This window comes from Ixodes scapularis, unplaced genomic scaffold, assembly GCF_016920785.2.
Source record: "Ixodes scapularis isolate PalLabHiFi unplaced genomic scaffold, ASM1692078v2 PGA_scaffold7__128_contigs__length_106722199, whole genome shotgun sequence".
NCBI classification, from domain to species: domain Eukaryota; kingdom Metazoa; phylum Arthropoda; class Arachnida; order Ixodida; family Ixodidae; genus Ixodes; species Ixodes scapularis.
In genome coordinates, this window is record NW_024609882.1 from 63,226,986 (window position 1) to 63,254,100 (window position 27,115).

General features: G+C 48.9%; 1 protein-coding gene across 1 annotated transcript in view; it reads left to right on the plus strand.

Moving 5' to 3' along the window:
* LOC120838533 (23 kDa integral membrane protein) overlaps positions 1-27,115 on the plus strand; it is a 53,971-nt gene that overhangs the window by 24,696 nt on the left and 2,160 nt on the right. Inside the window, exons 2-6 of the mRNA XM_042286249.1 lie at positions 6,751-6,945; positions 14,552-14,632; positions 17,967-18,080; positions 25,372-25,482; positions 26,008-26,091. Coding sequence (XP_042142183.1) covers positions 6,751-6,945; positions 14,552-14,632; positions 17,967-18,080; positions 25,372-25,482; positions 26,008-26,091 — 585 coding nt within the window. The remainder of the gene's footprint in view (positions 1-6,750; positions 6,946-14,551; positions 14,633-17,966; positions 18,081-25,371; positions 25,483-26,007; positions 26,092-27,115) is intronic.

Genomic DNA, 27,115 nt, shown 5'->3' on the forward strand with positions numbered 1-27,115 from the left:
TCGAGACAGGAGTCCGCCCCCTCCCTCACCGGATCGATGAGAGAGAGGGAGAGAAAGACAGAGTGTGCTTGGACAAGCCTCGGCACCACCTGCTCCTCGGCTGACGCATGAAAACGAGAGGAAGTCTAGAATAGCAACGTTTCATAGTGGTATTTCATATTGACCTTTTCGGAGCGGCTTGGATACAATGTAGACGCGAAACACGAGCTGAAGTGTTGTACAATCTTTTTTCTTCTCGTTGATTTCTTTTTTACTATTATTTTGCGTGTTCACTAGGGGACGGCATTCAGCACTGTAACAATGTGATCATTATGCGTCACACATAAAGATGTCGAACTTTTTTCAAAATTCGACGAAGTTCGACTTTTTAAGCAGCGTTGCCCAATTTCAACACAAAAATTTATAAATTTTGAAAAAGAAAATATAATTTAAGCGGTAGTTTTCTTACACGTGATAATGACTAATGTATGCGTAATATAAAATCAAGCGTATAAGCTTTTATTTAGTTATGAAGTTATCTTTCGACGGAACCAATGAATTCAATAAATATTGCACTGTTTTTCCGCCAGGCGGCGTCAGCTCGTTTTCAATCTCCCCCCATGTCCATAATAGTTGAACTTCAGTCGAACCTCTGCCGAAATTTAGGTTGAAAGTTCGAAAAAGCCGAATTTCGTCAATCTGTAACCACGGCAGGTTTGCAGCATTCTTGTGACAACCGTCCTCGTAGAATGCAGATTCTTGACAGTTTTGCTCGTCTAATGAGTTCAAAAAGGAAGAGTGCCACTTCTAATCATAAACCGTGCTTTAAAAAGTCATGAAGCATGCTATCTAATATAGTATTAATTAGCCATACGTAAGATCATTTACAAATTAGCACGAATTGGCATGGTTTCGGGGAGGAATACATTAATTCGAAACTTAATTTCTACACATCACGGCAAGAACATCTGAACACGCGGAAACCTGATCATCGAACCTGAAACTAACAGGTTACGCAGCGCCTATATAGATCACGCTGGTGGGCAGTTTGACCCCACCAAAGTCTGGGTTGCAACCCCACCAAATGTGTTCTGATCAGAGAATTGCGTCGGCCCGTTGCCCCAATATGTCAGCGCACCGCAGCTCAGATCACGTGGAGCGAAAGCTGGGCAGGACCCAGGGACTCTGAATTTAATCCCCACCCCTACCCGTTTCAACCTGGATGATCATTGTACCAGGGTGCGGTCGTATATCCCTGCTGCGTGGAACACATTAAGGCCATAGTGCTGTCTAGTAAACCTCCATGCAGCAAATTTGACTTACAGCAAAAAATAAGAATTGTCCTAGAAGTCTGTCTTCTTTCATTTGCGGAACGTAATTTGACTACAGAGTTAGGGAAAGTTCAGCATGGTACTCAGATATATTGGATTACATCGGTACGTACCCTTTTGAAATTAAAACTGGCCGTGGTGGGATTCAAACTCGCCACTCTGAGAAGCACGTCAAAGACTCGTCTTTCTGCTTGGATTGAAATAAATTAGATTGAATTGTATAGAGTGAGAGCTAAACGATTTTTATCGAGCGATCGAAACAAAACTAAGCCAGACAACAACTAACACAAAAGTATCTGGAAATTCTTATACTGCAGCTTAAAACGGTTGGGGGGAGGGGCAAGTTGGGTGGTTTTTTTAAAGGGAGTGGGATCATGATGTTAATGGGATTGAACAATAAGCAGCTTGCTTTTCAACTACAGTCAGCGTCAACTCTAACAAAGCTAAACAGCGAGCAAACGTTCCAGAATACTTCTTTGGCGCATCGGGACGCGAGGAGGAGCACGCCAATCAAAGACCAACACACAGAACGAGCAGAAAACGCGCGATGGCGACGCAACCAAGCACACGCCGTCATTGATTGAGGTCGGGGGAAAAACAGAAGCACGTGTGCTCGGTTGGGGGTAAACAAACGCACGAGGTGCGCAATGAGCCGACAAACCTGAACGCGTTCGAATGGAGCGCAAGTCGAAGTCACACGCTGTCGGAGTAGTGCGGGGCTGCATCACAGTGGACAGGGCAGGCAGGTGGGTGCTTGCTTCTTTTATTTTGAACGGAAGATAAGCTTACACAACAGTGCAGCACAAAATAGTTAACGCAAAGTATAGCAACATGAATTTGATGCTAGCTGCACACATCACTATATTTATATATTTTTTTGTCTTAACGGGAGAGGGCATGTTAAACTGGGTTAATATTCTATCATTTGTAACGGAGGTGAAATTTCAAGGTTGCCACTTAGTTACGACTGAATGGCGCTATTCAGTGTTAAAAAATATATATATAAATAATCCAATGAACGAAGTGCAACAAAAAACTTCTCACCAAGGCGGCTTTAGGTGGTGCATTTATCGAACTGAAATTTTCTGAGTGTAGGCTTCCGGGGGAATCTAAGAAAGAAAAGAAAAGCGTGTTATTCCATGTGCGCAGAGGGAGCATATGTAAACTAAACCGTCCGGTTGGCGCTATCATTTACAGATGGCACTACATGGAGCAATAACTTGAGAACGTCTTCGACAGTAACACCCTAATATAGATCCAGCAAATCCGAGCGTGTGGTTGCCATCCAAATCGCTGATCTCGAAGCAATAGGATTACAAGAAAAAGTGGCACCTCCTGCGGCGATCACTTGGAGGGCTGCCCTGGCCGCATGATGAGTTTATTATAGCAGCCGGGAAACAATAAACATCGGAGCCAAACAGTTGTAAACATGTCTGCGACGTCTGTGCGCCCTCCCTCGTCGACAGAAGCCAGGGCTGGCACTACCGCGAGCTAGAAGCAGCTTCGTGGATCCTTGCTTCGTTTATTTTGAACGGAAGATAAGGTTACACCACTTGGCACAAAGCAGCCTGCAACCTAACACGCAAGCAATTTTGAATACCATCGGTGCGGCAAGCAGCGGACGGGCGCACGGTGCTATCCAGTTTCTCTTTAAATTGCACGAATGATATTTAGCATAATAACGTGTTGTTGTTGTTGTTGTCTTTTTTCTATCTCATATAAAACGTCATGTTTCGACGTTACCGGATTTTCAGTTTTAAAACACCGTACTTTCCATACCGACTATTTATTGGAACCATCGCTTGGGTACGATATACGTCAAATCCGGACAAAATATGATGAACATATATGCACACGGACGTGTTATGTATCGCGGGTTTCCAACAACCCACCGGACAATACTTGCTTTTGCATAACATCGAGACAAGGGCCCGAGAAAGCCATCCGAAACGAAACAAGGCATTAGAAACCACCGCGTCTTTAATATCTTGTTTTTTTTTTTGTTTTTTTTTTTTCTTATCTTCATTTGTGATGCATCTTTAGTGTCATTCTGCGAATGTGCAACTTTGAATGTAATCAACTTTAAAGCATTACAAACCACAAACCTGATATCTACGAACGAATAAAGCTAAAGTCCAAGGATAAGAGATTCCTACAAGTAGCGACATTCTTAAGCGCCGACTGCGTGATGGTGCAGGTTTTAGGAAGCGAATGGCAGCGCGCATCAGAGGTTTGAAGTTTGAACTGAATTCCGCCATTTTGTGCCAGCGGAATGTGCTTTGTCATCTGTATTGGTTGTCGTTACTTGTAAAAGAAGTATCAAGGGGGACAAGTAAAGCGCGTTCGCCCACAGAATCTGCGCACGCACAGAAATCCATATATCATCAAAGAGCCCAGCGTCTGCGCGCGCGCCTTTTTACGGCCACGCCATGCATCGCCTTGGACTGACGGCGTCAAATCGCAGCGCCTGACGTCAGGTGGCGTGACGTCACACGGCGTGATGTCCATCGAAATCGGCAAGGTGTGGGATGGCGGAGCTCGCAATTTTTGCGATATTGGGGAGTTTTTGTATAGACCTTTTCTGCAAGTGCGCCGCCATCTTGAATTGACGTCACTTCCAGTATGGGCGAAAACATTGTTTTGCCTTTGCCACGCCAATAAAAGGCATTTAGGAGATAAGCGTAACCGTCACACTTTCTCGTTTTGCCTCCCCTTTATTTTTTTACTATTTGCAGGTTGAAACGTTTTAGTATTTTTTCGTCGCCCATACCAGATACGCCTATTAGGTGGCTGGGGACGAGAGTGCACAGAAAAGGTCTTTGGTTCAATAATCGCCGTCTGCGCGCTGCTATTAAGACCCTGTGCCGAGCATGCGCAATGGCTCTTTTCTGCAGAATATCTGGCGTCGAGCGTGCGTCCAAAGCTCAGTGACTCGGCGTTTTTTCTCATGAATACCAAGTGCTGAAAAGATGTGAAGATTAGTGGTTTTAGACGCTAGAAATAAAAATCCGTTTTGCAACGTTCTTTGACGCCCCAAGACGACTTTCAGCTCGCGAAGGACAGTTTCGCCTCAAGCACTATCGCCCCCTGGCGCACTAGAAAGGCAACTGAGCCAGGAAGAGCTCTTTCGCATGAAGAAAGGAGAATAAAAGAACCCATTCTAAGGTGTTTCACGAAGAACCCCTCTAGGAGATGGTTAAAATAACTTCATAAGGGTGAAAAATCTAGACAAGCCAAAGACCCCAGGGGGTTCTTCGGCTTGCCCATCGCCCCCTGGCGCACCAGAGAGGCGACTTAGCGTTGAAGAGCTCTTTCGGATTAAGAAAAAAGCTTAAAAGCACCCTTTGTATGTATTTCAAGAAGAACCTTTTTAGGGGGTTCTTAAAATAAATTTATTAAGGTGAATAATATGGACAAGCCGAAGAACCCTTAAAAGTTCTCTCACAACCAGACGTGTTTTCTTTTTTTTTTTTTTTTTTTTTTAGTGTGTACGTTTACAAAACTCCTACTCTACTTGAAGTACAATCTCTGAGTAGGTACTTGTAGTTTACTTAAAGTTGTTTTTCTGGTATTTTCCGAGGAAAGTGAAACTTGGGGCGTCAAAGCACATTTCACAAACAGGGTCTTGTTTGTATCGCAAAACGTTGCTTTGCGAACTCTCAAGAAATTTTGGGAGGGATACTCTACTATCACCAGAAACGCGAGCAGACGACGCATCGCCAACTTTGCAACTCCCTTGGGTGCAAGCCCGTGCAAACGGCGTCAATTCTGAAGTCTGAGGGAGAAGGGGGGATGGGGAAGACTCGACGAGTTCACGAACGAGGACGAGCGCCTGATCTAGGCAGTGCCGTCTTGCACTCGGGGAAATTAAACTCTTTCATGGATCACGCGTTCGCGTCCTTGGCTTTCCTAGTACTATAAACAACCTGTAAGGTCTAAAATAAAAGTTCACAAATTTAAAAAAAAATATATATATAGCGTACCGTTATCTGAAAATGCGCTATCGTCTTACCAGACGTTATCTGATCATTTCTCTGAGTGAAGTAATGGAGGCTGTAAGACCGATACAAATAATTGAGTTTTAAGTCGATTATGTAGATAGTTCGTCAGCGAGAGTAAAAACACTAATTCGTGGCCACTTGAATTTATCCAATATTCGCTGCCATTTCCGAAAATAACTGATGCACCCTCGATTACCCCTAAAACAATGCACAACAATAAAACAAATTAACAAAATTTTATAGGGGGAGTGAAAGGGCATCATGCAAGATTGTGTTAAAAAGTACTTGTACTTTGCTTTAAAGCAGCGATGCAACAATTTTTGTACTTCGCGCAAATACCGCTTAAAACGGATCCCTAACGTTAATGACCTATGAAACACGCGTTCGTTTTTCACCCCGCGCAATAGAAGTCCCGGAAAAAAATTAAAGAAAAACGAGCAGCGTTCACCCCCTTAACTCGCAGCCAGAACAAGCGGCCACGTGATCTGGAGCCGATTATATGCCGTCAGTGTTGATCATAGCCACGCGCTGGGGTTGGCAAAGCACAGGGCACGCGCTGAGTTCCAGACATTGTTATGGCTCGGCTGTTGTCGTCGTTGCAGCGATTGGACACAGGTCACTACCCGAATGCTTCTCGAGCTAGCAATTGTCACGAGCCCAAGTCGAGTGCCCACGCAATGCTCGGGTCCAATCTATGAACCGCATTCAAATATCGTCACTTGGGTGTACTGCGATCCCCGAGTTACGTCATCAAATTTTGCAAAGGAGAGATTGAATGAAAATTATCGCTTCTGTCCTTGAAATTACACCGCAACAAAGGAGTTTCTTGGCCAATGGCGTTGCGTGTGAGTATCCTTGAGTCCCAGGTGTGCCAGTAAGCTCGTGTAGAGAGAAAAACATTCCAATTGAATATCGTTGCACAGCTCCTTAAGAGTACATTATGTTTATAGTATTTTACTTCAAATACATTTCGCCCGGTTTACTTACTACTTTCATTTACTTTCTACTTTACTTCAAGTACTTTTTAGACGTACTTTACCCAACACTGGGATTTAGTAGACAGTTCCCAATAACTCCAATAACCATATCCAAAAGTCCGCCGACGCCATTGCGCGTGCATCGTATCGGTACAGTTATCGGAAGTATCGGATCGATTTACTGCAATTCCATAATTCTGTTATCGGAAAGATCTAACCAGGGGTTTCTCCAGGAATTCAAATTAAGGGGGGGGGGCTAAATTTTTAGGGGGGGGGGGGGTTGATTCGGGAGGGGGAGGGGGGGCATTGAGAATAGAGGAGTCGTTGCGAGTTAAGGGGGTGCCTTCAGAAAAACAAGGGGGGTGTACACCCCCCCTATAGGGTGTGTAGGGAAATCAGTGGATATAACTCTCAATCCTAGTTAGACTTCAAAGTGAACAATCTGTGCTCTTCTTTTCTCAGCTCCTGGGGCTGGCGGTCGTCGTCGTGGCCGGAGTCACACTGGCCAGCGGCAAGACGAGCGATGCTTCCCTCACGGGCGTTCAGAGCGTGCAGCAAGCGGCCGGCACGGCCATGTTTCTCGGATGCCTGCTCCTGATCGTCGGCTTCCTAGGCTGTTGCGGAGCCATCAAGGAGTCCTACCTGCTGCTCGCGGCGGTGAGTCGGCATTTCAGAAATGGGGACGACTGATCCCATCAGAACTTAGTCGTACAAAACTGTAATTACTATTTTAAGAAAAATGATCACCTTCTGCGCTCCGCCATCTTTGTCTACTGGGTTGTACAAGGCTTACTAAGCGTGCGCAGTCTCTTGCAGTATATCAGACGATGCGCACAGTCCACTGCAGACCAGTGGTTCGCCGTTTTTCGCCCTGGGTAATAAGATAGGGTTTCGTGTTTTCCGTATATACCGATAAACACCGAAAACTAACCCCGAGGCGCCTTTCTCTGAGCCGGTGAAAACCGAAAAACTCTAAAGTTGAGCTCTCCTTAAAAAAAAACCAAAAAAAAACACGCACGCTCTACAAAAAAAAAAATATATATATATATATATATATATTAATATATATTTTGCTATTATTTCTTTTTATATCATTGGCTCGGAAGACAACTGCAGTGAATTGACCTTGCGGTTGTTCCTTTCTACTGAAACCCTTTCTTGTTCCGTTCCCTTCTCTTATCTTTACCAGCATTACTGAAGAAAATATTATAATTTATGAAGTTATGAATTATAATATTTTCTCCAGCCTTATACATACTACACAAATCCGATAAACACCGATTTCTCTCCGCCATTGAAATTAGACACCGAAAAACACCGATTCAAAGAGAAAAAATAAACACCGACTAAAGACTTCCGAATTTGAAGAAACATAAATACCGAAAACATGGATCCCTAGTGATAAGCGATGAAACGGCTGGATTCACTTTTCCAGCGCTTGTTACCCAGGCGAAATACTAGTGGTGGTTCACTGGGCCCTTGACGCATGCGCGGCATCAGATGTCACCACATTTCGCAGAAGGACTCCGCATGCTCAGAAGTCTTCCCACAGCCCAGTAGACAAATATGGCGGCGCGCAGAACGCGATTATTGGAGTGGTGCGCCTCAGGAATGCGCTTCGTGCAAATGTCGTTGCAAAAAAAGGTCAGTAACATAGTGAGACGATTCTCCTGCGGTGGTGTTTCTCCAAATAAAGCGCCCGTCCGCAAGAGTCATTCATTGCACTTTCCTATCTGCGCATCCAAATTAGTATAAGTTCTTTATTTCGAAATTGATTCGTCGATGAGCTTCTAAACGGCGTGTATTTAAAGTTATTATTTTTAATTAGCTTCGTATTAAAAGGCCGATGTTTTTTGTATATAATAACTTGAACGTGATTCCTACTTTTTTTTTTTAATATATCGAAAGATTCCTTCTTCTGTGATGCTAGTTCGAGATTCTGGGTCCTGCACAGGGTGTAAGATAGACAGGTGGGGAAACGAGAGCCAAATGAGTAACCACATTGTGTACCCCTTGGTTTTCTCTTTTTCTGTGGCGCCATCTATGTGGAGCACCGTGAACTCTCACTGCGGGTGGGCGACCGATGGCGACCGGCTAAACTGACGGAGATGGTTTCTTGTGGATTTTTAATGAAAGACTGTCGTGCTCTCGGTTTATTTTGCGCAGTCTACCATAGAGTTCCACGCAAATCCGATTCCGATTTTTTTTTCCTCTCGCCGCAGCGCCACCTGTCGCAAGTCGGGGGTACCCGCTAGCAGACGAGTACACAATCCGGTCACGGCGCTGCGGTAGGCTTCTATGGGCCGTTTCCCCACCTGTCTATCTTACACCCTGGTCCTGCAGCAATCTTCTCTACGTTCCCTTTGTAGTCACTTGACAGACTGTGAAAACCACTGCCCCGTGAGCAAATTAGAGCGATGACGTGATATCTCTCCAGGTGAATGTATGAGGCACGTGACAACGCATACCGCATATTTATATGAACTGTAATAAAACGTCATATAGTCATTATTTCGACGTCGAACCAACGTGAGTGAAGTCCCATGGGACGTCTCGGACGTCCGGCTCTTTTTTATCGACGTCGCCTGAGCGTTTTGCGCTACCTGAGTCTCTCCCACGCCCGAGTGGCTCGCCGGAGCCGCATATTTTGTCCTTTTCCAAGGTGCTGTTCACCGTTCTAATGGATACAAAATCACGGTTCAGCATTCGATGATCAGAATCCAGCACGCGCACGTTCGTCGCTTCGGAAAGCGAGCAAAGCAGTTTCCAAATGCACAAAGATGGCAGCACGCAGAAGAACATTTTCTAAATGGCATCTAGCGAGCAGACACGGTTGCTATATAAAAGTAACTTGGTTTCGCTGCGCTTCGGGGATATTTCTAGAGCCCCCTGAGCTTATAATCGTGACGCATCGCAGATCGCGCCCTTTCTTGGGCCCGACGCTCCTCGTCGTCTGATAGTGTCGGTCACCTGCGGCAACCGGAGGTCGTTCCCCCCTATCTCTGGGCTGAGACAGAAGCCATTTTGAGACCCGCGAAGGGGTCGTCGCTTCTCGCGGCTGCCTTGCGGCGATCAAACAATTTATTTCGGGTTCGAATGGAACCTTCCCGTGTTAGGGAAGGGGGGTTCTACATCGCGTCGTCCTTTTTGAAACATTTAGAACCATGAGTAAACTTGTAAGTCAGACTGAGTAATGATCACGAAACGAAGCGGTATACACCAACTCATGTTTACAAACAAACCGGAGCGCCCCTAGCGGACGCCACCGGCGCCGCGCATGCGCGGTGGATGGTGGGCAAGAAGCCCGCCGTCGCCCATAAACAAACCATTGAATTGCGTTGTTGTCGGCGTCGGTGGGAGTCCCCGTGCTCTTTTTCGCGTTGGAATTGTTGATTCTACGTCCTCCTAACAATGTCTGACTACTTGAGTGGCTTGAGCAAAACTATCGAGGCAAAACTTTGCGTGAATAATGTGACGTGCGGCGATTCATTTCACGTGGACGCCGCAGAATGGGCGCTAAAGCCTGACTCCCACGATGAGATTCTGCTCGCTATTTTCAGTCACGACGTCGCTCGGACTGCAAAAGCGTGGACCGTAGCTGAGATGGTGGACATCGATACTGAAAACCGCAAGTAGAATCGGGCATTACAAGTCGGTGATGGCCACTGGTAACAATGATCAACAACTTCTTGTATCTGTTTACACTTAGCCGACTTACCCCAGCCAACCTTCAAAAGTGTTTTGAGGCCTGCACTTAGTTCTTATCGCAATTACCGGCTCAACGTTTGGTTTACGAGCCGCTGTCGTTTGAACGAACTAACGACAAAAAGCAGCCAAGTTTGAAAGAGCAGACGACAGTTCGAACGCACGCGCAATGGAGTACGGGCAAGAAGCACCGCGTCCCGCGTCAACAAACCATTCGAAAGTCACGTTGTCGGCGTTTGTGTGAGTCTGCATACTCTTTTTCGCGTTGGAGTTGTCGATTCTACGTCCTCATCGCAATGTCTTACCACTTCAATCGCCTGAGCGAAATTATCAAGGCTCGTTACGCCGCTAAACTTTCCGTAAATAATTTGACGCGCGGCGATGTATTTGCATGACCGCCGCAGAATGGACGCCAAAACCAGGATGAGATTCTTGTAGCTATTTTCGGTCGCGACATCGCTCGTGCTGCAAAAGTGTAAAAGGTAGCGGCGATGATCGACGTCGATACTGAAAATCGGAAGCGGGAACAGACAAAGCGTAACAAGCAGGTGATGGCCACCGGTACCAATAATTAACATCTTGTATCTACTGTTTACACCGAGCCTACTTAAGTCTTTTGAGGCCTGCAATTACTTCTTATTGCAATCACCGGGTCAAAGTTTGGTCTACGGGCCGCTTTTGTTTGAACGAGCAGACGACAAAAAGCAGACAACTTTGAAAGAGCAGACGAAAGTTCGAACGATCAGGCGGCCGTGTGAATTTGAAGACGCACTGAATCCGTGGGTGGTCCGGACAACTTGGGGTTTTTCTCTCGGTCATGTTGGAACAAAGCAAATACATCTGGCGACTACAAATTGTGGCCCGCGCACGCAATCGTAGTTCGACAGCGTCAGGTTTGCCCTTTTCACGGCTGCTATCCACGTTCTCGGACGAACGGAGGGTGCAAAAACACATGAAAACTGATCTTCAAACCTTCCCAGACTTTCTTGGTATAGCCCCCATCGCAGCATTTTGACCAGAAGGCAGGTTTTTTGTCTCGTTTCTTCCAAAGGAACACAGGAATGCATGTCTGGCACGGCGACTTCTGCCCACCGCCCGAAACCGGAAGTCCTACGTCACGCCGTGGTGGTGGCGCGCCGGACGCACTTCCGGTCTGGAGCGGTGGGCAGAAGTCGCCGTGCCAGACATGCATTCCTGTGTTCCTTTGGAAGAAACGAGACAAAAAACCTGCCTTCTCGTCAAAATGCTGCGATGGGGGCTTTACCAATAGAGTCTGTAAAGGTTTGAAGATCAGTTTTCAAGTGTTTTTGCACCCTCTGTTCGTCCGAGAACGTCGATAGCAGCCGTGAAAAGGGCAAACCTGACGCTGTCGAACTACGATTGCGTGTGCGGGCCACAATTTGTAGTCGCCAGATGTATTTGCTTTGTTCCAACATGACCGAGAGAAAACCCCCAAGTTGTCCGGACCACCCACGGATTCAGTGCGTCTTCAAATTCACACGGCCGCCTGATCGTTCGAACTTTCGTCTGCTCATTCAAAGTTGTCTGCTTTTTGTCGTCTGCTCGTTCAAACAAAAGCGGCCCGTAGACCAAACTTTGACCCGGTGATTGCAATAAGAAGTAATTGCAGGCCTCAAAAGACTTAAGTAGGCTCGGTGTAAGCAAAAGATAGAAGATGTTGATCATTGGTACCGGTGGCCATCACCTACTTGTTACGCTTTGTCTGTTCCCGCTTCCGATTTTCAGTATCGACGTCGATCATCGCCGCTACCTTCTACACTTTTGCAGCACGAGGGTCGTCGCGACCTAAAATAGCTAGAAGAGTCTCATCATGGTTTTGTACGTCCATTCTGCGGCGGTCATGCAAATACATCGCCGCACGTCAAATTATTTATGCAAAGTTTAGCAGCGCAACGAGCCTTGATGATTTCGCTCAGGCGATTAAAGTGGTAAGACATTGCAATGAGGACGTAGAATCGACAACTCCAACGCGAAAAAGAGTATGCAGACTCACACAGACGCCGACAACGTGACATTCGAATGGTTTGTTGACGCGGGACGCGGTGCTTCTTGCCCGTACTCCATTGCGCGTGCGTTCCAACTGTCGTCTGCTCTTTCAAACTTGGCTGCTTTTTGTCGTCAGTTCGTTCAAACGACAGCGGCTCGTAAACCAAACATTGACCCGGTAATTGCGATAAGAACTAAGTGCAGGCCTCAAAACACTTTTGAAGGTTGGCAATTGGGGTAAGTCGGCTAAGTGTGAACAGATACAAGAAGTTGTTGATCATTGTTACCAGTGGCCATCACCGACTTGTAATGCCCGATTCTACTTGAGGTTTTCAGTATCGATGTCCACCATCTCAGCTACGGTCCACGCTTTTGCAGTCCGAGCGACGTCGCGACTGAAAATAGCGAGCAGAATCTCGACGTGGGAGTCAGAGGCTTTAGCGCCCATTCTGCGGCGTCCACGTGAAATGAATCGCCGCAAGTCACATTATTCACGCAAAGTTTTGCCTCGATAGTTTTGCTGAAGCCGCTCAAGTAGTCAGACATTGTTAGGAGGACGTAGAATCAACAATTCCAACGCGAAAAAGAGCACGGGGACTTCCACCGACGCCGACAACAACGCAATTCAGTGGTTTGTTTATGGGCGACAGCGGGCTTCTTGCCCACCATCCACGGCGCATGCGCGGCGCCGGTGACGTCCGCTAGGGGCGCTCCGGTTTGTTTGTAAATATGAGTTGGTGTATATAACGGCTTCCAGTCAAACAACACCCGAATATGTATAGCCAGAAAAAGGTCTGCGTGTCACATGGACGGTGTAAGAAACCTACGCGAAGTGCGAGTTCGTCTGCTTCTTTTGAAGGGCTTGTGGTGACGTCAGATCACCGAGCTCTGATGGGTTCCGATTGAAGGATAGTGGGTATACCTCAAGGCAGCTTCTTGGAGGTCTATACACACTATCCTTCAATCGGAACCAATCAGAGCTCGGCGTTCTGACGTCACCACAACCTCTGCAAAAGTAGCAGACGAACTTGCGCTCCGCATAGGGCGCGACTTATTAAGTTCACGCTCCTTGCTTCGTGATTGGTTCTTCGGCTTCTTTGTCGGCTAATGCCGCAATCTGATTGGTTGCGGAGCGATAATGCGATGCACGGGACTCGCAACTCAAGTCTCTGAAGTCACGTCACTGCGGTGGCGCTGCTGTCGACAGTGCGCATGCGCAGATGCTTCGCCTCGGGTGAATCTGGTTTCTGCGCATGAACAGTGCCCGCATTCGGTGTGGGCAAACCCGGGCTTGTTTGTAAACATTGTGTTGGTCTATAGACTTGACTGCGTGGACATGACCCTCGAAGTCCGCATGTCCGAAGAACTGGTCTTGGTTGGCCTGGATTTCTACAACTAACTGCGTGGACATGAACCTCGTGCACGTCTACTCTGTAAAATGGGGCCTTGGGTCGAGTGTCCTCTCTGTAAAAAATAGGGCCAAAAAACTTGCCAGTGTCAACGGCGGATGGTGACGCAGACGACCGAGTCGAATGGCGGGGCGCTTTCGGCGCATGTATTGATAGATGGCGTCGGGAGCAGAGTCGGAATAAGCACCGTAAGTCGGAAGGTGTAGCCGATCAGCGAAAGAAAGCAGACGACACGCAGACTAAATCTGTTGGCGCCGTCGTTATGCAACCACGTTTTCTTTTATTTTTGTTACTTCAAGTTTTGCTATCATTGTCCGCATTCATTTTTAAACCAGAGTTACATTACAAAAATATTACGTTCGTTTTAACAAACCACGGTCATCGCGAGCAGCCTCGATAAAGAGGTAGCGCCATCTATCAACACGTGCGCCGAACGCGCCCCAGGCCGCCACACCACTCAGTCGTCTGCGTCGCCGTCCGCCGTTGACCCTGGCAAGTTTTTTTGCCCTATTTTTTTACGGAAAGGGAGCTACGCTATGTAATTTTACAAGATAAAACCGCCCTATGAAATACAGCTTTCACGAAAAGTTTAGGCTGCTACGTGCAGGCGCCAATTTTTACGGCCCATTTTAGGTCGAGCCTGGGTATTTCAAACACCCTATATATATATACCACTTGGACACTTACAGTGCATGCAGTGCCAGTCGGTTGTTCGAAATATACAATTAGTTTTTAGAATTAGAAGTGTTGGGATCATTTTCTCGCCCGCTCTGTTCATAACTCAGAAGACCGATCTTTAAAATTATATCGCGTCGCACTGTGAGGGGACATGAGTGTAACATTGCGATCTAATGACTTGAAAGTCAAACTGCAAAGTGGTGTAAAAAGTGTTCAGGAGATGGAAGACGGGAGGGGAGGGGGGGTTAAATTGTTTATTAGAAACGTTTAAAACGTCCCCCTCCGACGCTACTGGTAGTTATAGTGGTGCTTCTACGCGAATGCTTCGTTTAAGAACCTGTGTTTACGTATCAGAACGTCGCACTCTTCTTGTGCGAAGTACAGATCCGACGTTTTCTTGGATAGAAAACAGTGATTTATTTCGCCCAGCTAAACAAAAACCGCCAATGCCTGTTTTTACGCAGTACTTCGGGGTCCTGCTGGTGATCCTCGTCTTCGAAATCGTCGCCATCGCCCTCGCCTTCTCTTTCGTGAGCAGTTCGTCGGTAAGAGACGCCGGACAGCGCAATTGTGGAAAGCGCACAAGGTCAACACTGCCTAGATAGAATACCGTAGTGCCTGATTTCTTTACATCACCTACTCATCGAGGACAAGTGCGAGTCACGTATTGAACACGAACAGTTTTCAGCTGGTGCTCCTATGCTGACTAATTGAACTTGAGTTCCAGCCGAGCTCTGAAGCAGCACTCGAGTTCAGCATGTGCCCGCGCTGGCCCTCAATTGGTGACGTATGAAACTCAGCACTACGACTGTGTGTCTGGAAGATGTTGGCAAGGTCCAGTTACACACGGAGAAGGAAAGGTCCCCTCCTCTATCTTTTTCTTTCTCTCTTTTTCTTTCTCACTCTGAACAGAAGAGCCTGTTGAAATGTCGTTGCTGCTCTGGAACAGCCTCCAGATGTTTAAAATGGATCCACAAAACTTGTTTACTTTAACGAATTGTTCACTTTAATAAAGTAGGGAGTTGATATCATTACTTGTTTGCACTTGCTAATTCGTTTTCTTTTTTTTTTTTTTTCTTCTTCTTCTTTTTGCAAGAAAATAAGTTAAATTAAGGAGGATAAAATCTGACTCGTCCTCCCCCGAACAACAGTCAAGTGTGCGTGACGATCGCACTGTGCCATTGAAGACACATCGGTATCTGATAAAAAAAAATGTATTAGCTCTTGTCAGTGAATAATCCCTTTTGTAGAGCACCCCGGAGGTAGACAAGCTAAGCTAGAACACGGCCGGACTGAAGCGCGCGCTCTCTTCTCTTCTTACGGCCTTTGCAATCGCCCGGGAGTCAATGGCATTTTTTGTCCGTATGTAGTTCACTTGCTTGCCGCCAGGGGCGCAACCACCTCACCCCACTTAGGGTGCCTACATGTCTGTCTGTCTCAGGGTGAAGACATCTATTGTTGCCCTGAATGTGCCAGCGCGTGACGCTCTCGCGCACTCGTGCATGAGTTGAGCGGTAAAATGGCGTCTATGCATTAGCCAAAGCTACGCGCTCGAGCTGAGTGACACCGGATTGGGCGCACTTCAAAATGCATAAAAAAACGATCGGGCGGAAAAATGGCTGAGATGTCACCACTCAAGCAAAAGCGCGCGTGTGTATGAAGGCAGTCTAACCCCACTTCACCCCACTCGGAGAGTCCCTTCGAGCTGCTTTGCGCTGGTGTTCGAGCTACGTAGGTTGTTGTTTTGGCAACGGTTCCTCGGTATACTTCTGATTAACCATACAAAGACGGTGACGGACAAAAACGAAAAATCAGCTGGATATGTGCGCAAGCCCTCGAGGAAGCATTTTAGGCTGTAATATGCACTGTGCGAAAATTGTACAGACTACCACACCCTCGTCTAGAGCAGCTAACCGACTTCATGTGCGGCCTATGAAATGATGATGCAGACCACGGCAATAGATAGATTGGGCCTGCTTACATTTCACGAGAGTGAACGAATTATTTATCATTTAAAGTTCCTCCACGTAGAAGGAGTCCATCTCCTCCTGTTCTTGAGTTGCAACAGAAGTCCTGGAGGTAAAGACGAGTATAGTTTTTCCGCAATCTCATTGGCTGTCTCTACTTACTACTTTTTACTGCCGAATCTCTCGCAGATGTGCGTCAAGTATTCACCGTTTCGGGTTCATCAGAAGCGCATTAGATAGTGGCTGAGGGTCTAAACGTAAGGATCAGGTGTCAAAGGCTATAAAAATCTTGGCCGCAAGTTGCGACAGTGTTGAGATACACTGTCAGACGCGCTTTGTGCAAACAACAAAGGGTAGCCCAGGAGTGAGGTGACAGCGCCCCCCGCGAATTGCGGCGGGAGGTGGCGATTGCCCCAATTGCAAAGGCCGTAAGAAGAGAAAGAGAGCGCGCGCTTCCAGTCCGGCCGTGGCTAGAAGGAGGCCGTAGAATCTTCAAAAGTTGCAGAATACAAAAAAAGAAAAAACGAAGCTGTGTTTTTGCGGTGCTTCGCTGCAGATTACGTCGAAATGCGATGGCATTGCTTGTCTTCTATAAGACCTTTTGCTTCCCTATGCCTTGCAAACTTCGCTCTCTTCACCGTCGTCTTTGTGGCACGTCGAGCACGGCCAGACTCAGAATGTCGCCGCTTCTGTTCAGTGCGCTCCTTCCTCCTGCGAGGCAATGAAGTCTGCGGCACATCCAGTGAGCGCCTCGTTTCGCAGACCCACGTATGCGCAAAATAAGGATAGGAGAACAGCACATGTACTTCACCCCCCGCCACCCGCGCATGTGCTCGATAAGGAGGAGAGAACGGCACATATACCTCACTCCCATGCTTGGGAGAAGAGCGTGTTGGATTAAGTCATGGATGAAGAAAGAATAAAACAATGAAAACAGGGACAACACAACCACATCTTTCAACTAGCAACCTAAATAAAACAATTAAAACAGGGACAACACAACCACATCTTTCAACTAGCAACCTAGTTGCTAGTAGAAAGATGTGGTTGTGTTGTCCCTGTTTTAATTGTTTTATTCTTTCTTCATCCATGACCCACTCCCATGCTCATCTGTATTGGTTTCAATGGGACGACCGGAATTTTCCACGAAGGGCTAAACATACCAAAAATCATTGCTGACATAGCAGCCCAAATATTAGACCAGAATTTTTTTTTTTCGAGAAGTTATTGAATTTACAATTTTAATCCTCACCACGGTTTTCAATGTGAGTCTCTACTGGCAACAATGAAGAAGTGACGCCAGCAGCATGCAGGGGTTCACTTTTTGGACTGTAGAATTTTTCCCCAGCTTATTACAAGCATGCAATTTCATGGTGTCAAATGAATGCTTCGGAAGCTCGCTCAAGCACTCGCGCAGCACCACGAAACAAATGCTTGGCATGGTCCATTTTTTAGACTGCTCGCTCCACCTGCAAGCCTGCCTGCCACTGACGTCGCGGTACTGAAAGGCGCGGATATAATTAAATAACGGTTTTGGACTTTTTTTTTTTTTTGCCGATTTCACAATAACTATATTGAATTTCGCGATACTAAATAGCACGCCGGTAAAAGGAAAGGCCGGGGATTCCGAAAATATAGTTAGTTGGCGTAGCTAAAAAAATGGCCGCAGTAACCCCTGCTACTACATTTTAAATGGTAAAACGAAACCTGCAACCAATAGAAACCTCCGGTACCATAGAGGGCCCAGAAAATTCGTGACGAGTATGACGTCGTAATGACGTCATATGATTAAAACCAAAAAACAATTATCCAGTTTTTAACCCGCTTCCCATTTCCTATAGCCGCTCATGTTTCCAATTGGTTGCCAATGAAAGAGGAAGTGAACTTGGAAGAACCGCTCTTCTCCGCGCAGATGGAACAATCGCTGAACGACCACTTCGTAGACGTCATTTCCGGAGGACGCAGGGAAAAGGAGCCATGGAAGCAGGAAGAGGACTTGAACGTCATCTACTTCGTGCAAGGCCAGGTATAGACCTTTTCCACAGGGGCGGCGCCATCTTGAATTGTCGTCACTTCCAGTATGGGCGACGAAAAAATAATAAAACGTTTCAACCTGTAACTAGCAAAATAATAGAGGGGAGCCAAAACGAGAATGTGTGACGGTTAGGCTTATCTCCTAAATGCCTTCTATTGGCGTGGCGACGGCAAAACAATGTTTCGCCCATACTGGAAGTGACGACAACTCAAGATGGCGGCGCCCTTGTGGAAAAGGTCTATAGACGTTTTCTGCAAGTGTGCCGCCATCTTGAATTGACGTCACTTCCAGTATGGGCGAAAACATTGTTTTGCCTTTGCCACGCCAATAGAAGGCATTTAGGAGATAAGCGTAATCGTCACCCATTCTTGTTTTGCCTCCCCTTTATTTTTTTACTATTTGCAGGTTGAAACGTTCGATTATTTTTTCATCGCCCATACCGGATACGCCTATTAGGTGGCTGGGGACGAGAGTACACAGAAAAGGTCTATGGGTCCCGTCTTTCCACATATTTGCACGAGATGGTCCCCGTGCACCCATATCAATTCCTTCCCTCACTCGGGGTTTCAGGGGTAGCACCACATAGTACTACAGAAGCTCCCCGAAAAAAAAAAAAAAAAAAAACATTTACAGATTTTATTTTCTTCTCGGAGAAGTAAACTACGAATCGCCTAATGCTCAGTCTCCGCCAAAACGTAGCACCAGCAGTTCGGTCCAGATGCCCAGGTTTCAGAGCGTATAGACCAACACGCGGCTCTGACGTTACGCTCCTGCGGTGGCGCTGTTGTCGCCACGGCGCATGCGTAGAAGCTTCACCTCATGCGAATCTGGTTTCTGCGCTTGCGCAGTGCCCACACCTGATGTGGGCAAATGCGGGCTTGTTTGTAAACAGCGTGTCGGTCTATAGTTTATCTTATTGCCGCGCGCAGACTTGCAGAAGCTTCTCGTTTATTCTTGCTACAAACATAACTTCTATCGTTTATGCCTGCTTTTTTCTAGAAAGTGCGTGCTCATTCTCGCCCCAAGCGCACTACGCTCGAACCTTCCCCGCCGAATCTTCGAGATAGTGACTCACTCTAGATAAGAGGCCGCCCGCGACCTTGTCGAGTCAGTTTCGCTTCAGCGTTCGACTCTGCTGCCACGCTGACTTCGACGCCCGCGACGCTCTATTATTATCTTTTGTACTCTTTTATTTTTGGCACAAGTTCGCCACATTAAACGTTTATTTCTTCCTGTTTATTTGTTATTTTTGGTCACCACCCGTGACATTCTGGTGGAGGTGCTGGGTAACGCATGCCCCTGCCGCGTACCCCCCCGAGGGACCGCAGTGCAAGTCCGACGCCAAGCCCACGAAGAACCAACGAAGGCACCACCGAGATCCGGTTCAGTCGTCGCACCCAAGGCCTACACCCGGAATTCGGACTTCTGCCGCCCAGGACCAAGCAGCCAACGAAGCCGACGATGGCCAACCAGTCGCCGACCCCCGCCGCTCCTGCCGTCGTCTACCTGCCCGCCGCCCCTCGTACGCCGACTCCCTTCCACGGCGAGATCCATGAGGATGTCGAAGACTGGATCAAGCACTACGAGCGTGTGGCGCGGCACAACGGATGGACTGCGGAGCAGTGCCTCCAGAACTTCTACTTTTCGCTGGAGGGTACTGCGAGGTATTGGTTCGAGAATCACGAGGCTTCGCTTACGTCGTGGGACATCTGTGTGGCCGAGTTGCAGCGGACGTTCGCCACCCTACACCGACGGGAGAAGGCAGAAGATCTCCTCCGAATTCGAACGCAGGGCCCCGACGAAAGCGTCACAAGCTTCGTAGAAGATGTCCTCCGCCTGAGCGCCCGTGCCGACCCACGAGCTACAGACGACAAGAAGCTGCGGGTCTTCATGCGCGGGGTGAGAGACAACATCTTTGGAGGCCTCGTGCGCAACCCGCCGGGCACCGTCGAAGCCTTCGTCACCGAGGCGACAAACATCGAGCGCGCCCTCCAAGCGCGCGCTTCCCACTACCAGCGACATCCAAGTGTCGCTGCAACCGCGCTGCTTGGCGGTGAGAACGCTCCTGGTACGGACATCCGCGAAATTATCCGGGAGGTCGTCCGGGAGGAACTCCGCCAGTTGCTGCCAGCCGCAAGTCGACCAGCGACGCTCTCCATTGCCGAGGCTGTGCGCGAGGAAGTACAACGGGCGCTCCAACCAGAGGTTCCCGTCACCACGGTGGCACCGGAGGAACCGACGTTGAGCTACGCTGCCATAGCCCGACGACCGCCGCAAGCTCCCCGCCAAGCCGCGGCGCCACCCCGAAGAGACGCCCCAACGCCGCAGTATCCCCGACGACAGGAAGATCAGGCGCACGTTCACCCAGACCGACCTGCGCCGAGGAAGACAGACGTCTGGAGGACGGCCGACCGACGCCCGCTGTGTTACCACTGCGGGGAAGCTGACCATGTGTACCGCCGATGCCCATACCGACGACTCGGGCTGCGCGGATTCCACCCAAGCGACCCGCGTCCCAGGCATGGTGAACGCCCTCGGGAGATCGACGAGTATCTGCGACGACCCCAGTCCCCCGAGCCTGCGTCCCGCCGAGAGTTCCGATCGCCTTCACCACGACGTCCAGCTTCGCCGATGCACCGACCCCGACGTGAAAGCCTGTCGCCCCTAGCTCCACGCCGGGGAAACTAGGCGCGGCAACCCCTGGAGGTGGAGTTGCCGAAGACGACCGACGCCAAGATCCTCCACGAACGTCGGAGGGCCCCCACTCGAACGCTACCGGAGACCGAAACGACGCTCCTGAAACGGTGTCCAACAACCTAAACGTCATCATCGACGGCCACGACGCATCGGCACTGGTGGACACCGGAGCAGACTACTCAGTTTTGAGTGGGAGGCTCTCCCGCCACCTTCGAAAAGTCACGACGCCGTGGGATGGACCGCAGATACGAACCGCCGGAGGACACCTCATCACTCCTGTTGGAAGGTGCACCGCTCGCGTCGAAATTCACGGCGAGACGTGTCCTGTGAAATTCGTCATTCTACAAGACTGTTCCAGAGACGTCATTCTCGGCATGGACTTTTTGTGTGAATACGGCGCCGTCATCGACCTTGGAGAAAACAGATTGACGCTGCGGACACCTGTTCCGCCTTCAGAGAAACTCCAAACTGCGTCAGCCGCCGTCCGAGTCGCTGCCGACCACGTGAATCTGCCGCCGCGATCAAGTGTTGTCGTACCCGTCGTGACCGATGCAGTTACCCGTAGCGAAGTTCTTCTGGAAGGCAACCTCCAGTTGCTCCTGGGTAGAGGAATAGGCGTCGCACGAGGAGTAGCCGAACTTCAGGATGGCCGCACTGTGGTCCTCGTGACGAACTTCCGGAATGAAACGCAACACCTCACAAAAGGTGCAGCCGTTGGCCACGTCGAGGATCTCCGAAACTCCGCCGAAATCGCCGCCATTACTGATGAATCCTCGCCACCTCAGCAAGACGGTACGTCGCCAGCGCAACTCGACATCGACCCTAAGCTTCCGGACCCGAAACGACGGCAGCTGATTAACCTCCTCGCCGAATACCGTGACTGCTTTGCGACGTCGTCGAAGGTACGCCAAACAGCCGTTGCGAAGCACCGCATCATTACCGAGGACGACGCGCGCCCTGTGCATAGATCACCGTACAGAGTCTCCGTTAAAGAAAGGGAGGTGATCCAGGAGCAAGTCCAAGAGATGCTGAACGACGACATAATCCAGCCATCAAGCAGTCCGTGGGCCTCTCCAGTCGTACTGGTTAAGAAGAAGGACGGAACGCTTCGGTTCTGCGTGGACTACCGGCAGCTGAACGCGGTCACGAAGAAAGACGTCTACCCACTCCCCCGAATCGACGACACGTTAGACCGGCTGCGCCACTCTCGATACTTCTCATCGATGGACCTGAAGAGCGGCTACTGGCAGATCGAAGTCGACGAACGGGACCGAGAGAAGACAGCTTTCGTCACGCCAGATGGGCTGTACGAATTCAAGGTGATGCCCTTCGGACTGTGCACGGCTCCAGCAACTTTCCAGCGTGTTATGGACACCGTACTGGCAGGACTGAAGTGGCAGAGCTGTCTGGTCTACCTCGATGACGTCGTGGTGTTTTCCAGCGACTTCGACGAGCACTTGCGACGACTCCGAGCTGTTCTTCAAGCCATACGGACCGCTGGACTCACCCTCAAACCGTCAAAGTGTCGGTTCGCCTATGACGAACTGAAGTTTCTAGGTCACGTGGTTAACAACGAAGGCGTGCGCCCAGACCCTGAAAAGACTCGCGCCGTCGCGTCATTTCCAGCGCCGACAGACAAAAAGGCCGTGCGAAGATTCCTTGGACTTTGCGCCTACTATCGTCGCTTCGTTCGGGATTTCGCACGGATTTCCGCACCGCTCACAAACCTCACGAAGGACGCCGAGAGGTTCGAATGGGCCGAGGAACAGCAGCAGGCATTCGACGAGCTGAAGCGACGACTCCAGACGCCTCCGGTTCTTGGACATTTCGATCAGGATGCGGACACCGAGATTCACACTGACGCAAGTAACGCAGGACTTGGCGCGGTACTAGTTCAAGTACAAGAAGGCACCGAACGAGTCATCGCCTACGCAAGTCGGACACTGTCCAAGGCAGAGAGAAATTACTCCACGACTGAGAAAGAATGCCTTGCGGTCGTCTGGGCAATCACGAAGTTTCGTCCGTACTTGTACGGAAGCCCGTTCCGCGTAGTCACGGACCACCACTCGCTCTGCTGGCTTGCGAACCTCAAGGACCCTTCAGGACGCCTCGCTCGATGGAGCCTCCGGCTACAAGAGTTCAACATGACTGTGGTTTACAAGTCAGGACGCAAGCACAGCGACGCTGACTGCCTGTCCAGGGCCCCTGTCGAAACACCTTCCGGCAGCAGCGACGACGATGATGACGAGTGCTTTCTAGGGGCAGTGAACACCGATGACATGGCACGACGTCAACGAGACGATCCGGAGCTGCGAGCCTTAATCGAGCACCTAGAAGGGCGCGGCGGTACCGTACCCCGTGTTTTCTCACGAGCCGTGTCGACCTTCGCCATTCGACAAGGTGTACTCTACAAAGAGAACTTCGGGGACAACAACTCGCCGTGGCTGCTGGTAATTCCGACCGACCTTCGAGGGGACATCTTTCAAGCATGTCACGACGACCCGACATCCGGACACCTTGGATACAGCCGGACACTGGCCCGTATTCGCGAAAAGTATTACTGGCCCAAGCTCCCCAAGACCGTCCACCTGTACACACGATCATGCCACGAGTGCCAGCGACGCAAGAAACCTCCGACGAGGCCGGCCGGACTCCTGCAGCCTATTTCTCCTCCAACTGCACCCTTCCAGCAGATCGGAATGGATCTACTTGGTCCTTTTCCGCCTTCGACGTCGGGGAACCGCTGGATCATCGTCGCCACAGATTATCTCACACGGTACGCCGAAACGAAAGCTCTTCCTTCGGGGACTGCTGTCGAAGTTGCCAAGTTTTTCATTGAGTCCATCGTCCTCCGGCACGGCGCTCCAGAAGTTCTGATTACAGATCGCGGATCATCGTTTATGGCACAACTGACCCAAGAAATCCTCCGACTCAGTCATACCAGCCATCGTCGTACAACTGCGTACCACCCGCAGACCAACGGGCTGACGGAGCGACTCAACAAGACAATCGCCGATATGATCTCTATGTAGGTCGACGTAGAGCACAAGACGTGGGACGAGGTGCTGCCCTACGTCACGTTCGCCTACAATACGGCGGTTCAAGAAACCACTGGATTCACCCCTTTCCAGCTGGTACATGGTCGGAAGGTAACGACCATGCTGGACGCCATGCTACCCCATGAGCCATCTGACAACGAGAGCGACGACGCCCAGGCGGTTGCTCAACGCGCCGAAGAAGTTCGCCAGCTCGCCAGACACCGCATTCAAGCCCAACAACGTGTCAACACTGGCCGCTACAACCTTCGTCGTCGGGACGTCCACTTCCAGCCCGGAGACAGGGTCTGGGTGTGGACACCGATCCGCCGCCGTGGACTCAGCGAGAAACTACTGAAGCGCTACTTTGGACCCTACAAAGTGCTTCGTCGACTCGGGGATCTGAACTACGAGGTGATGGCCGACGGAACACGGACTTCATCACGCCGCCCTCCAAGACCAGAAGTCGTCCACGTCGTGCGCATGAAGCCGTACTACGCTCGATAGGACTGTGGACCTTATGTGTTCCAAATGACTCTTTAGTTTACCGTTATTTCTGTTCGCTTTGTTTTCGGTTTGTGCGGCATCGGGACGATGCGCTTTTAAAGGGGGGGATAATGCCGCGCGCAGACTTGCAGAAGCTTCTCGTTTATTCTTGCTACAAACATAACTTCTATCGCATGCCTGCTTTTTTCTAGAAAGTGCGTGCTCATTCTCGCCCCAAGCGCACTACGCTCGAACCTTCCCCGCCGAATCTTCGAGATAGTGACTCACTCTAGATAAGAGGCCGCCCGCGACCTTGTCGAGTCAGTTTCGCTTCAGCGTTCGACTCTGCTGCCACGCCGACTTCGACGCCCGCGACGCTCTATTATTATCTTTTGTACTCTTTTATTTTTGGCACAAGTTCGCCACATTAAACGTTTATTTCTTCCTGTTTATTTGTTATTTTTGGTCACCACCCGTGACATTATGCAGAAGTTATAAGCGATTTTCGAAAATATTCAATGGGAAAATGGTGGTCGACGGAGATGAACGACGTGAGCGCAGGGAAGAGTCTCCATGCGTTCTCACCTGAAAGCTTTAAAAAATCACTTATATCACCTTTGAATACGGACAACGGATAGTTCTAAAATTTCGCCATGTGGTTCGGTCCGCCAGCGCTACCTTTGAGCGGAGACGAAACACTCGGTACCTCGTAGATTTATTATTTCGGTGAGCAACATGGTAAATATTTTTCTTTTATATTAGACACTTTGTATAAAGTATAAACCATAGTATACGTTACCCACCTGGTGAGTGTTGTAACCAGGTGCTAGGAGCCTAGGACATCGTCAGAAGACAACCATGTCTTCTTTTTATCTAGCTCCTCGGATGTTTTTTGTCGAAAATTAAGAATATGATACATCAGTTTCAGCATTATTGGGAACAGGCTGCATGTTTGATTTCAACTTGGCGTTTCCTCCGGCCGTTCCACCAAAAGTGTTTTGGTGGCACAGAACCCGCAGAAGCTTGAGGCATCCTCTAACCGCCCTGCTCTGGTGTCCCCACAGCTGCGCTGCTGTGGAGGCAAAGGACCCGAGGACTACGCTGAACGTCACCTGCCCATACCACCGAGTTGCTACGACAACTACGACACGCAAAGAACGTACATCTACCAGCGGGTACATAGGCCTCCATATTTGAGTGTTCACTTCTGTATAATCCTATACATGGCTTGCACCTGACGCCATCGAATCATGTTGGTGGTCATACTTGTTCTTGCCAAGAAAAAGATCGCCTGGCTTAGACATTCGGTCACTTTAATGAAGATACAATAGCACTAATACGCAGTTACTACCCAACTACACAGTGTTAGAGCACCGCTTACCCCCCTCCCCAACCCCGCGTGGCACAACACCATTGGTCGCGCGCGCTACGACGTCACACCAACAGTTACCAACAGTTGCTGACCATCTATCTCTCTTATGGTTTAAAGGTCACAGCAGCCTCCATTAGGGTGTGGTCTTGCTGCTGCGCGCGTACCTTCTATCTGCGGCATACGTTTCGCACCACGTTTTTTTCTCCTCAACAAGAACAGGTCGGAATGATCCCCAGTGTGGTGCGATGACGTGACGGGTGCAAGCCACGCATGCACAGCACTCAGACGGCGCTCTAGCTGATTGTAATTATTGTTGACGACAACGCAGGGCTGCGTCGCAGCGCTCAAGGAGTACGTCCGGAAGAACGGGCTCAGCATTGGCCTCGTCAACTTGTTCGGCGTTTTCGCTGAGGTGCGTATACAGCACTGTTTCCGCTGGCCGATATGTGGCCCCAGAATTACTAGAATACATAGTCGGCGACAACTCAAGAAGGTAGGGCGAAGGAAAGGAAGGCGGGAGAGGAGGAAATGGACGCGACGCTTGCAAGGGGAGGAGGAAACCCTCTCCCTTCGCCTGCGTTGCGTCCGCTTCCTCCTCTCCCACCTTCCTTTTCCTCGCCCTACCTTCTTAACCTGTAACATCCCTGGACGCCGGCATCTTGCTGCTGGCGTAGATCGTTTGATAGCGAAGCCTTGCCAAGGTGTGCCCACGGTTGTCAGATGGATATCCAAAAAAAAATTTATTCACGGTGACAAGATTAGTTTTTGAAACGTGACTGCTTGCAAACGTGTATACCAGTCCGAGGGAACCCCTTACAAACCGAGAAGTTACAGTTATGCTTGTATGCTAAGCACGGTGGAAGAAACACATTTGTGTTTCTTCCACCATGATACTAAGTAAGAGAACTTGCAATTATACTTGTTTACTAAGTAAGAGAACGTGCAATTATTTTTGTACACTAAGTAAGAGAACCTGCAATTATGCGTATGTGCATAAGACTTGCAATTAATCTTGTGTACTAATTGAACTTGCAATTAAGAAGTAAGAAAACTTGTAATTATGTAAGAAAACTTGTAATTATGCTTCAGCACAAAGAAAATTCACAATTATTTTTATGCATGTGTATTAAGGGAACTTGCAATTATGTGTGTGTTAAGAAAACTTGCAGTTATTCTTGTGTACTAAGTAAGAGAACTTGCACTTATGTTCGTGTACACGATAACCCGCAGCTACACTTGTGTAAGAAATAGAACATGCAATTACGCTTGTGTACTTAATAAAAGAGCTTGCAACTCTGTTTCTGTACTAAGTAAGCGAACTTGCAATTATGCTCAAGTACTAATTAAGATAACTTTCTATTATATATGTGTACTAGGTAAGAGAAGTTGCAATTATGCATGCAGTGAATAATATTCCTGTATTTTCCCGCGTATCC